Below are 16,426 nucleotides of genomic sequence, written 5' to 3'. Positions count from 1 at the left end.
AAAAGGAAAAGCCATGTAACACAGTGGTGAACATGCCCTTTCCCAACTACTTTGGCACGTGTTGCAGCCATGAAATTCTAAGTTAATTATTATTTGCAAAAAAAAAATCAAGTTTATGAGTGTGAACATCAAATATCTTGTCTTTGTAGTGCATTCAATTGAATATGGGTTGAAAAGGATTTGCAAATCATTGTATTCCGTTTATATTTACATCTAACACAATTTCCCAACTCATATGGAAACGGGGTTTGTAAATCACAAGCTTATTGTGGGGTGTATACACCACATGTGATTGTATGAACCTTTGAGGAGCTTGTAGCCTATCCATACAAAGCAATCATTTTCTGTCTGAGGGATAGGATATTTATGTATTTGTTATTAATAGGGTGTAAATGAAGGCTACAGCCTTGCCATGCCACATTTCACTGCGAAACAAGACTCTTTTTTGGTGAAACGTTCAGCAAAATGTATCAATAAAAGATACGAGTTGTGAGAGTTGCAACACATGCTGCGGAGCTTACAAAGTGGCCTTGGAAAGAGGGACACACCGGATAACATTCCTGTTTAATGTGGATAATAGAATGTAAAAAAAGATAAAGCCACTTCTTGTATCTTCAGTCACACAGACCACAAAAGTGGTACAGTAGAAACAGCCTTACTACTTTTAGTACAATGCGTTGCAATTTCATCGCAAACTCCAACCACACATAAAAAGTATGCTTAATAAATATGTTTATGTCTCAAGTCAGTAGGTTATTAACTTTGCAAAAGCTGTTGTAGGATGTCATAAGATTGTGGACATCTACCAAATGTTGTCTTGTCCTCGCATTTTACACATTTTATGGTGTGTCATATTAGCCAATAAGCCATCAACTTTATTTTTTAATTATTATTAATCACCACCAGTTGGTCTAGACACATATTTACAACCAAGCAAGCAAAAGGTCACAGCTTAAGACATCCTGCATTTATTTGCCTACCCTCTCATCTGTGTTTGTTTTATTCTTTACCTCAGGGTGTCTTTCATGCGTTCACTGAAGGATGGCTTCGTGGACCAAATTCCTTTTTGTGCCACCTCATCGAGACTTAATTCATCCAGAACCTGCCGATGTACAAAGTACTCCCCAAAGGAATGTCCGTCATCCTCCATGTCGGTGTATGTTTGTCTCAGCAAAAGCCTTTGTAAAACTGGTTCTGTGTGTCCTGTGCCTGAGGATTCTCTTCAAAGTAAGAGCGCATATGCCATGGACTGAGAAGTGAGTCCAACTTCACTGCTTCTTTTCTTTTGCAAGTTTTGGACTGTGGGAGTGGCTGTTCCTCTACCGCCCTTAACCACCCCGTGAGTATGTGTTCTGCATGTGCACATATTTGTTTACCTTTGGCAATGGGACATTTTTCTGATTGTTTCCATATATATATGTTTACCTTAGTGAACACTTTGCCACCATTGACATTTGAAATATTGTCCTATATAAAAACTCCTTATATTATTACTTCACATGCCCAATCTAAAGTAATTTAAAAAGAGACAAATGCAATTTTAATGTCACAATGTCATACAGGAACATTTTTTTACATTTTTTACATGAATGCACGTAATTTTTTTTGCTTGAAATGTGCTAGCATTTTTATTAAAAGTCCCATCTGGTTTCATTTTGAAGTGAAGTTTGCAAGCGAGCACACCTCGCTCAGGTTTGCATTGAGGTATGCATTGATCTGATCACTGACTTTAGCAAACCACGCCGCCTTTCAGGTAACCATCAACGGTTGGGGTAAAGAAGCGTGATTATGTGATTAATCTGCATGTATACATGATAAAATGTAATTTATTTTTTTTAACAAATCACCTGAGTTAACTTGTTATTTTTTACAGCTCTAATTTTTTAAAAAAAAGATCAGGCGCCACAGTTGTCTTTTCAAGATATAAAAGTCTTATCTATTTGGCTGCACGTCAAAGTCAGCACGTCTTTCACAGAATTGTTGAATACATTTTGTCCTTCGTGGTTTCCTTATTCAGCCGCATGAGAGGGCTAATATATTTGAAATGGCAGTCATGAAAAGTGCTTGGCTGCTAGAAATGTGCACATTTACCACTTACATATTGTACCTAATGGCATGACTGTTTTTATTGACTATTGACTATCTTATTGATTGTGAGACAAGCCGTAGAAAAAGGATGGATGGTACTTTTTCGTCACTTATTGTTTGTCTTTGGTACACTAATGTGTATATTTTAGGCCATTGGTTCTTTGTTTTATCTTTGCAAAAATATATATATCTATTTTTATATTGCTCTTTTTATCTTTGGTATGAACATTATTATGCCAACTTGAAGTTATTATTACTTTTTTTGGTTCTTTGTTGTTGCTATTTTTGTATTACAACATTTTATTATTTGATCATGTTGTACTGCATTGTAATCTTTTGTTTTGTGATTGTGTGATGTTTTTTGCCTGGACCACAGAAAGAATAGTCTCCACTGCGGTGTAGACTAATGGGGATCTTTAATAAACTAATAAACTAATAAACTTGTTTGATGTGGATTTTGAGCAGGTTAATGTTTACATTGGTAGTTGTCAAAATGACAAATGACATTACTGATTGGGGTTTATCTTGTTGCACAGAATGAGACGTGAGGCAGGCGATAAATGTTTAAAATGATATTAAAGTGGCACCATGTTGAAGACTCCAAAAGAAATGGATCAGTTTATTTTATCAATCAATGAAGCAAACTTTTTTTGTAAAGCACTTTTCATGCACAGGTAAGTTGCAACACAAACTACTTTACACCAAAACACACACACACACACACACACACACACACACACACACACACACACACACACACACACACACACACACGCACACACACACACACACACACACACACACACACACACACACACACACACAGCACTATTGACAATAACAGAACATGGCATGGCATTGTGAATTAAGGAAAAACATCACCTTTGAGGCATCCGGACTGGAAAATAACTAAAAATCAACGCCATCTAAAAAGTAATATAGAATTTGTTTTTGTTTTTTCATAAAAATGAAATATGAAATAATTAAAACATAAGAGTGAGAATGATAGTAGTCATAATAGCAATATGTAAAACAGAAAATAACAAAATACAAATAAAAAAAGTGGCCTTGTGGTTAGAGTGTCCGCCCTGAGATCGGTAGGTTGTGAGTTCATACCAAAGACTTTAAAAATGGGACCCATTACCTCCCTGCTTGGCACTCAGCATCAAGGTTTGGAATTGGGGGTTAAATCACCAAAAATGATTCCCGGGTGCGCCCACCGCTGCTGCTCACTGCTCCCTTCACCTCCCAGGGTGTGAACAAGGTTGATGGGTCAAATGCAGAGATCAAATTCGCCACACCTAGTGTGTGTGTGACTATCATTGGTACTTTAACTTTAACTTTAAAATGCCTGATTAAAAGCAGCAATTAGAAGTGATCTAACTAGAATGCTCAACCGCACTAATTTAAGAGATTTACTGTTTTTGTATTACTTTTTACTTTCCGTAGTGTAGCAACCTGCAGTCAATCGCTACAAAGCTGATAATGAACAGTTTTGATAATCTGGGAAGCTTTTTCTGTCTTTTTCTTTCTTACATCATACTGTATAAATATTATGGCCTTGTACAAAAAGTTATACTTCTTTTGTGTGTTTTTTCACTGAGAAAAGAATATTCGGAGCTCAGCATTTCACGTAAAAGAACAACTGACTCACAGGGGGAAGTTACTTTCTGCATAGAATGACTAACAATGTGAAAAGCCAAAGGAAGCATTCCTGCACATATTAACTCTGGCCGCTATCACACACATGTAAACGTCCGCAGTTAAGACTGTCTGAACATTTTTGATGATCAGGCAACTTTCTATAACTAGGGAGAGGAGATGGAACACAAACAACTCACTTTGCTCAGACACCCTTAGGATGAATGAATTAATGTTTCGATGAAATAAAGATGGAAGATAACATCTTTGCACAAGAGGCCTCAGAAGGATATGAAGTAAAACGACGAAATATAGCAAGATGAGCAGAAACATACCTGTATATACTGATTGTTTTACATAATATAGCAATGTCTATGTCCAATATTGTTATGCATTTCTGCTAATCGATAGGTCAAAGAAAGATTAATAATTGATCTACATAGATTAAGAAAGCAGGTGTTTGAGGATCTGTTTGCAGTCATGGAGCTCCTTATGGACAGAGAGACAACTTTGGGTAGTTTTCCTGACCTAATTTATTAACAAGCTGGAAGTTAGGGGCCTGATACACTGCCTGGTCAACAAGAAAGGTCACTACCTGGATTTAAGTAGGCAAATAGGTAAAGAGCCTCCCATTGGATAATTACTGTTAGATGCATGATTATGTTTCAGCTGGTTTTAAGGTATCTAACTTTAACTGAGCCATCAGTGAATAGCTTCTCATTTGTTTAACGACAATGTCAAAAAAGACAATCTGTGGTTGTGAAAAAGAAGGGTCAAAATATTGTTAACACATTAATAAAAAGTGGAAGGACAGTGGGGGAAACTTTGCTCAGTAATCCTAATTTTCTGTCTTCAAGAGCCAGAACTTTAGATGGAGCTTTTTGTATTACATCTTAGAATGATGATTACATCTGTAGAATGTGCACGTGTACATACTGTGGCTGATGAGTGTGTATCATACAGCTTCTGAATGAATTAAAAATTCATCTTTTTGTGACGGTGTGACGGGGGAAGAAGACGGCACAGAATGCAGGAATGTCGTTTTAGCTCTATTTATTTCTATTTTTACAAAAGTATGGAGTGTGAAACTAATCCAAATGTGTGTGATGTGCGACTATGTGTAGTGATTAGCTTTTGAGTTTCTACCTGTAGTGTTGAGCAAGGTGCGGAAGTCCAAGGGGGCAAGACAAGCTCGGAGGTCAGTGTCCAGGCGAGAGGTTGAGATCCAGGAAAGCAGCAAGGGGACCAGAGGGAATCCAGGGAGACAAGACACACGGCTTGAATCCGGAGAGCGAAGAGGGACTTCGAGAACACGACACACGACAACACACAATGAGCACAGAGGTGGGGAAACACGGAGAGAGAGAGTGTGCATAGAGCTTGATGTTTCGGCTTACTGTACGGAAACAGGAAACTACGTTCTGGCCTGGAACGCAGGTTTGCACTGGCTTAAGAAGCCCAGGAAGCTCATCAGCGACAGGTGTGTAGAGTGCTGATTGATTGCCGATTGAATGGAGCTGCTTGCTGCAGCCGGAGTGGCGCGCGCTTGGAGGTGCGCTCAGCGCAGTGCACAGATGACTGCGCACTGGAGTGCGCCCGGGCAGTGACACTTTTAAACCCATATATTGACACATTACAAACAACCTATAAAAAAGCAGAATTATGAAATAGGCGATTTGATGGAATGATGACTTAATCCAGCAGAGTCTAATTTAACAGGCTTTAGGCCTAAGAATTGAATTTTACAACTTAGCAGTGACGACCGCAGTGTTTCTGTCATACAGTTATCATTCACAACATTGCTAATTTTTTAAAGCATTTAAAAAAAACTTTTTAAAAGTGTATTTTACACATTTTTGTCCAAAATTAAGTGTTAACTTATGTTTTATTTAAATGTTATATCTATTACAGTGCAGTATTTTATACCTTTCCAATTGTTATGTTGTGTTGATGGAGATATTCACCAAGTAGGGGTAAGGGTGCACACACAGCAAAGTTAATGACAATGCACTATTTGCGCTACTCCATCTTCATTTAGACAATCTCAAGTTGACCAACTTTTTGACAACTTTTTCATGCACTTTATCACCTGCCTCATTAATAACACATCTCCACATTGGTGAGACTTTAACGCCAGCGATTTCAAACCAACAGCAGGACATAGCACTTCAGGCTGACAGGACTGTTCTAAACTATCAGCTCTCAGCAACTGGCTGGTCAAAGTGGATATGCACTCCATCTTAGACATCAATAACACAGCTGTGGCTTGATTGATCGAACTGCTAACATGTAATGCTAACAACACGACTAGTGATCGTAGCTGCGACTGCCAAGTTGGCTGAGTTTTTGCAGAACAACAGAAATTGGTTTCAGCACATGGAAGTCAAGTCCTGACTTAGAGGAATTACTCAGGATGCGACAAAGCATTCCCACGTCGTGGCCATGTTTTAGTGTTCGGGTGACGGCCATAGCAATGACGTTTGGAGGATCCTGTGAGCTACTGATAAGTACTGTGATCTGCAGTAGAACACATTCAAGGCTACTATATTAATAATTAGAGATGTCCGATAATATCGGACTGCCGATTTTATCGGCTGATGAATGCTTTAAAATGTAATATCGGAAATTTTCGATATCGGTTTCAAAATTATCGGTTTCAAAAAGTAAAATTTATGACTTTTTAAAACGCCGCTGTGTAGGGAGAAGTACAGACCGCCAATAAACCTTAAAGGCACTGCCTTTGCGTGCCGGCCCAGTCACATAATATCTACGGCTTTTCACACACACAAGTGAATGCAAAGCATTCTTGGTCAACAGCCATACAGGTCACTCTGAGGGTGCTCGTATAAACAACTTTAACACTGTTACAAATATGCGCCACACTGTGAACCCACACCAAACAAGAATGACAAATACATTTCGGGAGAACATCCGCACCGTAACACAACATAAACACAACAGAACAAATACCCAGAACCCCTAGCAGCACTAACTCTTCCGGGACGCTACAATATACACCCCCGCTGCCCCCTACCCCCCCACACACCTCAACCCCGCCCGCCCCCCAACCCCGCCCACCTCAACCTCCTCATGCTCTCTCAGGGAGTGCATGTCCCAAATTCCAAGCTGCTGTTTTGAGGCATGTTAAAAAAAAATAATGCACTCTGTGACTTCAATAATAAATATGGCAGTGCCATGTTGGAATTTTTTTCTATAACTTGAGTTGATTTATTTTGGAAAATCTTGTTACATTGTTTAATGCATCCAGAGGGGCATCACAACAAAATTAAGCATAATAATGTGTTAATTCCACGACTGAATATATCGGTATCGGTTGATATCGGATTCGGTAATTAAGAGTTGGACAATATCGGAATATCGGATATCAGCAAAAAAGCCATTATCAGACATCTCTATTAATAATACTTTATTTTGTAAGGTGCCTTTCAAAGCACTCAAGGTCGTCGTACATCTTCTAAATGCATAAAAGCAGCATAAAAAACAAAGCAACAATCAAAAACAGACACCTGTTTAGGCATAGACCTGCCTAAACAGGTGGGTTTTGAGGTAAGTTTTAAAAGTGATAATGGAGTCAATGTTCCGGACGTCGGGGGGAGGGAGTTCCAGACAGAGGTGAAACAAGTATAAAGTGTAATTATGTTGGTTCCTAGAGTCAGGACCAAACATGGTGAAACTGCGTTTCAGTTTTATGCTCCTAAAATCTGGAATAGTCTTGCTGAAGATGGGAGACAGCCCTCAATGTTGGCAATGTTCAAATGTAGGCTGAAAACACTTTTATTTAATTGTGCATACGACAACTGAAAGTATTTTATTTATAGTCTTTGATTGATTTCAAGTTCATTTAATTTTGATTGTTTTTATTATTGTATTTTCTGATTTTAATTTGAAATATTTTTATTTTTGCCTTCTTTCAATTTCTGTAAAGCAGTTGGATTTGCCTTGTGTACGAATTGTGCTCTATAAATTAACTTGCCTTGCCAATGTGTGTTGTTTCATGTTTAGAGGACCCTAATTTAGAAGGTTGCAAACCGTTTTTTTCAAGGAAAATATTGGATTAATTAACAATAATCCTACTCAGCGAAAATTCATAAATATTAATATTTGTCCATTAAACGGAGTTATAAATGTAAATTCTGTATGTTTAAAAGAGCTTTTTAACATTTACTTTAGTAATAATCACTACATTTGCACACAAACCAATCATAGCATGTGTTGCCGCTTCGCCTCCTTACTTGTGTGTATGGAAGAGAAAGAAGAAGAGGGCGAGGCTAAAATAATGTTTGCAGATACATTTTACAGCATGAATATCTAGTTTGTACAATGTAGAATCTACAGCCTGTTTAATGTAAGTGTGACATCATTATTATTGATGATCGGACTCTAAAATAGAGAAAAGAGAAGCGAGCGGCTTAGGTCCTCCAATGCCTAAGCAGTACACTTATTTGCTAACAGGCTTGTCACTGACAGTTTGGTTATGTTTTGGTTTTTCCTCTGTGTGTTTTATTTCCTGTCAGCGCTCTTATTTTTGTTCAGTTTCCTGCTTGTCTCCCTGAGCGCTGTTTCCCCTCAGCTGCGGCTGATTGGCACCTGGCCACACCTGGTGTCAATCAGTCGGCTGCTATTTATACCTGCCTTGCCCTCCAGTCAGTGCTGGAGAGCTGTGGGAGGGTGGAGCTGTGGGAGGGTGGCTCGGTGTTTGCATGCTGGTGCGGAAGAAGGAGTAGTGGCCAGAAAAAGCCTTGGTCGACGGAAGGCGGAAGTAAACTAAGAGCGGTGGCTAAACACGTGAGAGTATCCAAATCTTCTTGGCGGTTGTGCATAAACTGTTTTGTGACTGGATCGAGATGGAAGGGGATAGTGACGGGATGTATGAGGAAGGTATGGACGTGGATAGGACTAGAGGGGAGAAAGGAAAGAAGGGGAGCGGAGGGCATGAAGGAAAGTCGAGTGCTAAAAGAGCCCATGAAGAAGATGAAGAAGTAGAAAAAAGGAAAAAGACTATGGAAGATAATTATAGGATTATATATACATTTAAATCAAGTCAAGACATGAATGACATAAGTTTAATGACACTGGTTAAGGGGTTAAAGAAGGACATCGGAGAGGTGGAGATAGCGAAGGTGCTTAGGGATGGGCGACTTTTGATTAAATGCAAAAATGGAGAGCAAAAAAGTAAAGCAATGCGGTTGCAAAAACTGTGCAATAAGATAATAAGGGAAAAAATCAAAGTGGGAGAACGAAAGGGGGCAAGAGGAGTAGTGACAGGAATTCCAAGAGGTGAAAATTTAGAAGAATTGAAAAGACAAATAAAAGGGGGAACTGTCAAGATGTTGACAAGAATGATGGCATATAGAAATGGAGAAAAGATGGAGAGCGAATCAGTATTAGTACAGTTTGTCGAGGAAGTCCTCCCGCAGAGAATCATGATTGGGTTTTTAAGCTTTTATGTTAGAGCTTACGTCCCACCCCCAGTACGCTGCTTCAAGTGCCAACGCTATGGGCACATAGCCAGTGTGTGTCATGCTAAGTTGAGATGTGGAAGGTGTGGAGGGGAGCATGAATATGGACAATGTGGAGATAATGATCTGGTCAAATGCTGTAACTGTGGCGGGAATCACACAGCAGCGTATGGGGGATTTGTCATTAGGAAACAGGCAACAGAAGTACAGCAAATCAGAGTAGAAAGAAATATTACATATGCAGAGGCAGTTAAAGTAAGAAATCAAGAAAGTGCAGAACAAGATAGAAGTGAGAATAGTTCAGAACGAGACAGAAGTGGCAATAGTTCAAGTAATAAAAAACAAGAGGCAACAAATACAGGACTTTCTATGGACAAGCTAGTTGTGTTCCTGGCATATGTCATAAACTGTACAGAACAGGCAAGAAATAAAACTGAGAAGATCAAAATAATTGTCAAAGCAGCAGCAAAGTTCTTAAATTTAAAAGAACTATCTTGGGAACAGGTACAAGGTGAACTACAGAGAGTAGACGAGACAGAGTCATGTTACCACAATCCAACGCCATGTTAATTATTCAGTGGAATGCCAGAAGTTTTGTAGCAAACGGACAGGAACTAAAGGGATATATTAATAATATGAAAAATAAACCACATATAATATGTATTCAAGAAACCTGGCTGAAGCCAAAATTGAGCTTTATAATAAAAGGATACGTAACAATACGTAAAGATAGGAATGATGGGCAAGGAGGAGGATGTGCCATATTTATTAAAGAAGATATGCATTATACAATATTAAAAGAAAAACAAGAACTAGAAATAGTAGGGGTAGAAGTATGGAATAATAAAGAAAGATACAAAGTGCTAAACTTCTATAATCCGTGCAAGAAATTACAAATTCATCAACTAGAAAAAATAGTCGAGCACTGGAGTGGCAATATCATTTGGTGTGGTGACTTTAATGCACATAGCACAATGTGGGGTGAAAGGGATGACTGGAATGGGGAAACATTGGAAGCATTTTTGGAGGAAAAAGAACTGGTGTGTGTGAATGATGGGTCGGGAACAAGATTAGATGTAGTTACGGGTAAAGAAACAGCAATAGATTTAACACTGGTGTCACAAAGGTTAGCAGGAAAGGTAGAGTGGGAAGTAAATAAAGACAGCACTATAGGAAGTGATCACTACCAAATCTTCATTCACATAAACATAAACCAAAGGACAGAAAGCACTAAAAAAGAAGGAAGATGGAAGTATAATCACGGTGATTGGGGACAATTTAGGGAAAGTACCGACATGACATTAAAGGAAGTGGATATAAATCAAGATATTGAACAACTAAATACAGATATTACAAAGTGCATAATAGAAGCAGCCAAAAAAAGCATACCAAGGAGTAGTATAGGGAAAAGAAGGAAGATAGTGCCGTGGTGGACACAAGCGTGCACAGACGCAATAAAAGAACGGAATAGAGCATTTAGAATATTGAGAAGAACACATAATTTCCAAGATATGATCCAATATAAGAGGCACCAAGCTAAAGTAAGGTACGTTATTAAAAAGACAAAAAAACACTATTGGAGAACGTTTTGTGAATCATTAAATAGAACTACTCCTTTAGGCCAAGTGTGGGGAATGATCAAGAAAATGTCAGGGATCAGAAGTGAACATAAAAATCATGTGATGAAAGATGGGACACGGTGTGTGGTAGAAAATAAAGAAAAAGCAGAACTTTTAGCAAAGACATTTGTTAAAGTGCACAGTAATGATAATTTGAGAAATGTAGAAAAACAAAAGAGAGAAGAAACAATTAGTTTAAATATTGGGGAAATGGTGTAAGACAATGATAATAGTTTAACCAATAGTATAGATATGAAATTTTCTTTGAATGAAATGGTTCGAATATTGAAAAAGGTTAAAAATACAACACCAGGAAAAGACCAGGTGAGTTATCAGATGATCAAAAACTTAAGCAGCATTGGCAAAGAAGTGGTCTTGAAATTATATAATAGGATATATGAAGAAGGGAAATTACCAGCAGAGTGGAAAGAAGCTGTAATAATTCCGATATGCAAACCAGGGAAAGACCCAGAAGAGGCAGGTAATTAAAGGCCGATAGCATTGACCTCAAATTTGGGTAAAGTAATGATTAATGAAAGACTAGTGTATTATTTAGAGTCAAAAGAAATAATAAAAAACTACCAAAGTGGATTTCGCAAAGCAAGAAACACAAACGACCCAGCAGTGCAGCTGGAAGAGGAAATTAGAAAGGGACAAATAAATAAAGAAAGTATAATTGCAGTATTTTTTGATATAGAGAAAGCTTATGATATGTTGTGGAAACAGGGGTTGCTGATAAAACTAAATATAATTGGGATTCGAGGGAAAATGTATAGATGGATAAAAGACTTCTTAACAAGTAGAAAAATATTAGTAAAAATAGAGAATGAATACAGCAGAGTATATGAAGTGGAAAAAGGGACCCCGCAAGGGAGTATAATAAGTCCAGTATTATTTTCAATAATGATAAATGAAGTTTTTAGTGAAGTGGAAGGATTAGTGGATGTGGCACTGTTTGCTGACGATGGAGTGATGTGGAAGAGAGGTAGAAATACTAATCAGATAGAAAAGAAGATTCAAAAAGCGGTAAATAAAGTTCAAGAATGGGGAACGGCGTGGGGTTTAAGATTCTCTGTTGGAAAGACAAAAGTAATAAATTTTACAAAGAGGAAAGTACAAAACAAGATCCAAATTAAACTCTATGGAGAAAATATAGAAGAGGTACAAGTATTTAAATATTTGGGTATATGGTTTGATAAAAATATTAACTGGTCAACCCACATCAGCAAAATAGTGGAGAAAAGTAAAAAGGTATTAAATGTAATGAGGGCTTTGAGGGGTAAAGACTGAGGGGCTGATAGGCAGACATTGAAAGCAATATACATCAGTTTAATACGATCTGTTATTGATAATGGATGCATTATTTATCAATCTGCTGCAAAAACATTACTTGGGAAAATAGACAGGATCCAATCACAGGCTTTAAGATTATGTTGTGGAGCTACTAAATCAACCCCAGTTGCAGCATTACAAGTAGAGATGAATGAAAAACCTTTAGATATGAGGAGAGATCAACTGTCAGTAGTTTATTGGGCAAACTTAAAAGGGTCCAAGCAAGGACATCCAACCCATCAAGTACTATTAAACTGCCAAGAAAAAGAGAAGAAAAAAATGAATAGTTTTGGGTGGATAATAGGAGACAGATGTAATAAAGTTCAAATTGATAATATTAAAGTTAGCCCTACAGTACCAATCCCCGCAATACCACCGTGGATGTATGAAAACCCAAATGTAAACATGCATTTACTAAAGAATAGAAATTTAAATAGTTACCAGATAGAACAATGGATTGAGGAAACGTTTTTAGACAACATCATGGTGTACACAGATGCATCAAAAACTATAAATAATAAGGTAGGAGCAGCAGCTGTTATTCCACAAGGAAACATAGTATTAAATAAAAATAATTAGTGATAAATTATCTGTTTTTACGGGAGAATTGGTAGCAATTTATATGGCAATTAATTGGATAGAAGAAAATAAAGCAAGAAAAGCAGTTGTGTGCTCGGACTCCAGCAGTGCATTGACTAGCATAAAAAACATAGCGTCAGAAACAAGACAGGATTTAGTTAATGAAATAGTTCAGGCAGTCTACAGAATAAGTAAAGCGGGAGGTGTGGTAACATTTCTTTGGGTTCCTGCTCATGTAGGAGTTGAGGGGAACGAATTAGCTGATAAGTACGCAAAACAAGCAACCACTAAAACAGAAGTAAACATGGAGATTAAGCACAGTAAAGAAGAAGTGAAGAACATCATTAAGATAGAACACAATAAAAAGTGGCAGGATAATTGGAATAAGGAAACAAAAGGTAGAGAGTATTACAAAGTCCAGAGGAGAGTAGGTGTAATGAGAGGAGGCAATAGAAATAGGAAGGAAGAAGACATTATTACTAGAATGAGATTAGGACATACATATCTAAATAGTTCATTGAAATTGATGGGGAAACATGCTACAGGACTGTGTGATTCTTGCCAACAGATAGAAAATGTAAGACATGTTTTAATACATTGTAGAAAATATAATAGAGAAAGGGAAATACTGGGAAATAAGTTAGCGAAAGAGAATATTAGGTTAGCAGTGGAAGATATATTAGGATTGCACTCAGAACACACAGGTTATAAAGCAATACACACATTTTTTAAAAACACTGGGTTAAATAAAATAATTTAGAGCAGGAATCCACCTCGATCCACACTCCATTAAAGTAGGTGGCGGTAATGCTCACCACAAGGTTGCTTGCCAACCGCCATAAAATCACAAGAAGAAGAAGAAGAAGAAGAAGAAGAAGAAGAAGAAGAAGAAGAAGTCAGTGCTGGAGTTTTGTAAGCTGTTTCCTGTATGCTGTGGAGTGTTTGCTGGTTGCTGTCTCCAGTTTTCTCGTTTCCTGGTTGCTGGTTCCTATTCGCTGTTTCCAGTTCACATGTTTTCCTGGTATCCTGGATCCTAGTTTGTGTTTTTTCTGAATTTTGGACATTAAATCATGTTTTGCTGCGCCAAGCCTGCCATCTCTGCATCTTGGGGTTCGTCACCACCAACACTTGACACTTGCCACACTGGGAGAAGTGGGGGCGCTCCTGAGCTAACAGACGCACCTGCGAGGAAGCCAGCGTTTTTTTCAAACAACTTTATTTATAACAAACTTGGCATTTGTCAAGTCAGCGTTTGTGAGTGTGCATTCTTTTTGTCGGACGCAAAAAGCTTGGTTTACTGCTTTAAATGAAATAAAATGGAGTGGAATGAAAGAATGAATGTGTCTGCCAATATGGAGGATTATATATCCAGGACCAAATGCTTCTGTGATCACACAACATATGTTTTAATGGAGGATATATAGTGCTCAGACAGCACGGTGGAGCAGAGGTTAGTGCATGTGCCTCACAATAAGGAAGTCCTGGGCTTGATTCCCGGTCTTTCTGTGTGGAGTTTGCATGTTCTCCCCGTGACTGCGTGGGTTCCCTCCGGGTACTCCGGCTTCCTCCCACCTCCAAAAACATGCACCTGGGGAAAGATTGATTGGCAACACTAAATTGTCCCTAGTATGTGAATGTGTGTGTCTGTCTATCTGTGTTGGCCCTGCAATGAGGTGGCGACTTGTTCAGGGTGTACCCCGCCTTCTGCCAGAGTGCGGCTGGGATAGGCTCCAGCCACCCCCGGGACCTCGAGAGGGACAAGCGGTAGAAAGTGGATGAATGGATGGATGGATAGTGCTGCTTCAGATACAAATACAGAAAGGTAAGAAAACTGTATTTATTTTACTAAAGCAAATGGGACCTAAAACATTTGATAACATTATCAAATACTTTTTGGTCCCATTCATCATATCATGATATCATTATCCTAATGTTTTTATGAAAGTGAATTACTCCCTTCTTTTTCTTGTTATTTTAAAGTGCAACTTGTATTAACAATGATTAGACCATTTGAATTCCATAGAGACCTATTATGCTAGACCAAGTTTTTTTTACCTATTTGTACCTGTTTTTGTGTATTCAGGATCTGCATAAGTCCTGAAAATGTACAATCAAACCATGGAGGCAAAGATATGTGTAAAACAATCTTGCCTACCTTATACTTCCTCCAAACGAATTTCCCTAATTTGTGACATTTTTCCAATTGATGTCATCAGCGGATATCTCCATATATAGTAGAGTTTCACGTGAAGAGCTTTGCACGAGTCTGCCATTGTAGACCGATGCAGAATCCAATATGTTCCTTTGTTTTCTCTATCCTCTTGTGGGGCAGACTGCCTCGTACATGAACATGCATTCTCCACTGTTGCCATTTCTAACTCAAAATAGCATAGATTTCTATCTTATACTATGCTTCATATTTTTCTGTGCTTCACCTGGTGTAAAGGTCGCCCCACGTCACTGCACCACGGTCATGTTGGGTACCAATTATCCGTAATAAACGAGGGACGACTGTACTGTAAATCAGGGGTTCGTAAACTTTTTGGGACCACAAATCTCTTTAAAGAGAGAAACTGTTCCATTTTCCCCAAACACTCTGCCGTTTGTACTGTAGGAAGTATTTATATTTCAAACATTTCAATCTAAATACTTCAGACCTGTTTGAACAGTAACGTGACTGCATGAAGTTCTGTTTTAGGGACTAAGTGAAACAATCCCCTGAATGAACTGCTAACAAAGGAGGTGTGCAGGGACGATGCATCCATCAGAGTCGTCATGAAGCTGTGGTGATGTATGGGGCCGGTACATACATTGGGGTCGTCAGGTGGGTATCCTCCTTCATTGGTGTTTCAATGCATAGGCACACACACCTAGAGATAGCTCATCCCAGGTGTGCCATGTACCTCTGATTTCAACACGATTTTAATGGTCTTACTTTGGGGCCCAGGAATTGTCCTGCCTCTTAACCCCAAGCCAATGATTAGCTTCTTCTGCAGCACCTGAGAGGGCTTGGATGGTTTAATGCTGGGTTTGGCCTCCAATTGTCAAATCTTGAAGCCGCCTGATGGTAGATTTCCCACAAAGCCTCTATACGGTTTTATTTTTTTAAATGTATTTTTTTTGTCATAAAGAAATACAATCATGTGTGCTTACGGACTGTATCCCTGCAGACTGTATTGATCTATATTGATATATAATGTAGGAACCAGAAATATTAATAACAGAAAGAAACAACCCTTTTGTGTGAATGAGTGTAAATGGGGGAGGGAGGTTTTTTGGGTTGGTGCACTAATTGTAAGTGTATCTTGTGTTTTTATGTTGATTTAATTATTATTATTTTTTTAATTTAATTTAATTTATTTTTTTAATTTCTTGTGCGGCCCGATACCAATCGATCCACGGACTGGTACCGGGCCGCGGCCCGGTGGTTGGGGACCACTGCTCTGGAGCACTCGTAGATTTTGTTCTTACCTACGAACAAATCCCAGCTAAGAAGACATTGGTGAATACAAAAATCTCCTTAAAAACTTCGTAAGCGGGCCTAAGAACAAAATGTGTTCTTTAAAACGATTGCTGAATGAATGAACAAAGGGATGGCGTGGCGAAGTTGGTAGGGTGGCTGTGCCAGCAATCGGAGTGTTGCTGGTTACTGGGGTTCAATCCCGACCTTCTACCATCCTAGTCATG

At 38.5% G+C, this 16,426-nt stretch overlaps 1 protein-coding gene across 1 annotated transcript in view; it reads right to left on the bottom strand.

Annotated features, from left to right (window-relative positions):
- Positions 1-1,278, bottom strand: part of LOC133653490 (solute carrier family 26 member 6-like) — a 35,096-nt gene extending 33,818 nt beyond the window's left edge. Inside the window, exon 1 of the mRNA XM_062052811.1 lies at positions 1,011-1,278. Within this exon, the coding sequence (XP_061908795.1) occupies positions 1,011-1,150 (140 nt within the window). The 5' untranslated portion in view covers positions 1,151-1,278. The remainder of the gene's footprint in view (positions 1-1,010) is intronic.
- Between the last annotated feature and the right edge of the window lie 15,148 nt (positions 1,279-16,426).

Source organism: Entelurus aequoreus, linkage group LG07 (assembly GCF_033978785.1).
Source record: "Entelurus aequoreus isolate RoL-2023_Sb linkage group LG07, RoL_Eaeq_v1.1, whole genome shotgun sequence".
Lineage (NCBI taxonomy): Eukaryota > Metazoa > Chordata > Actinopteri > Syngnathiformes > Syngnathidae > Entelurus > Entelurus aequoreus.
Note: the sequence above shows the minus strand (reverse complement) of the source record. Positions and strands in the feature narration are given on the sequence as shown.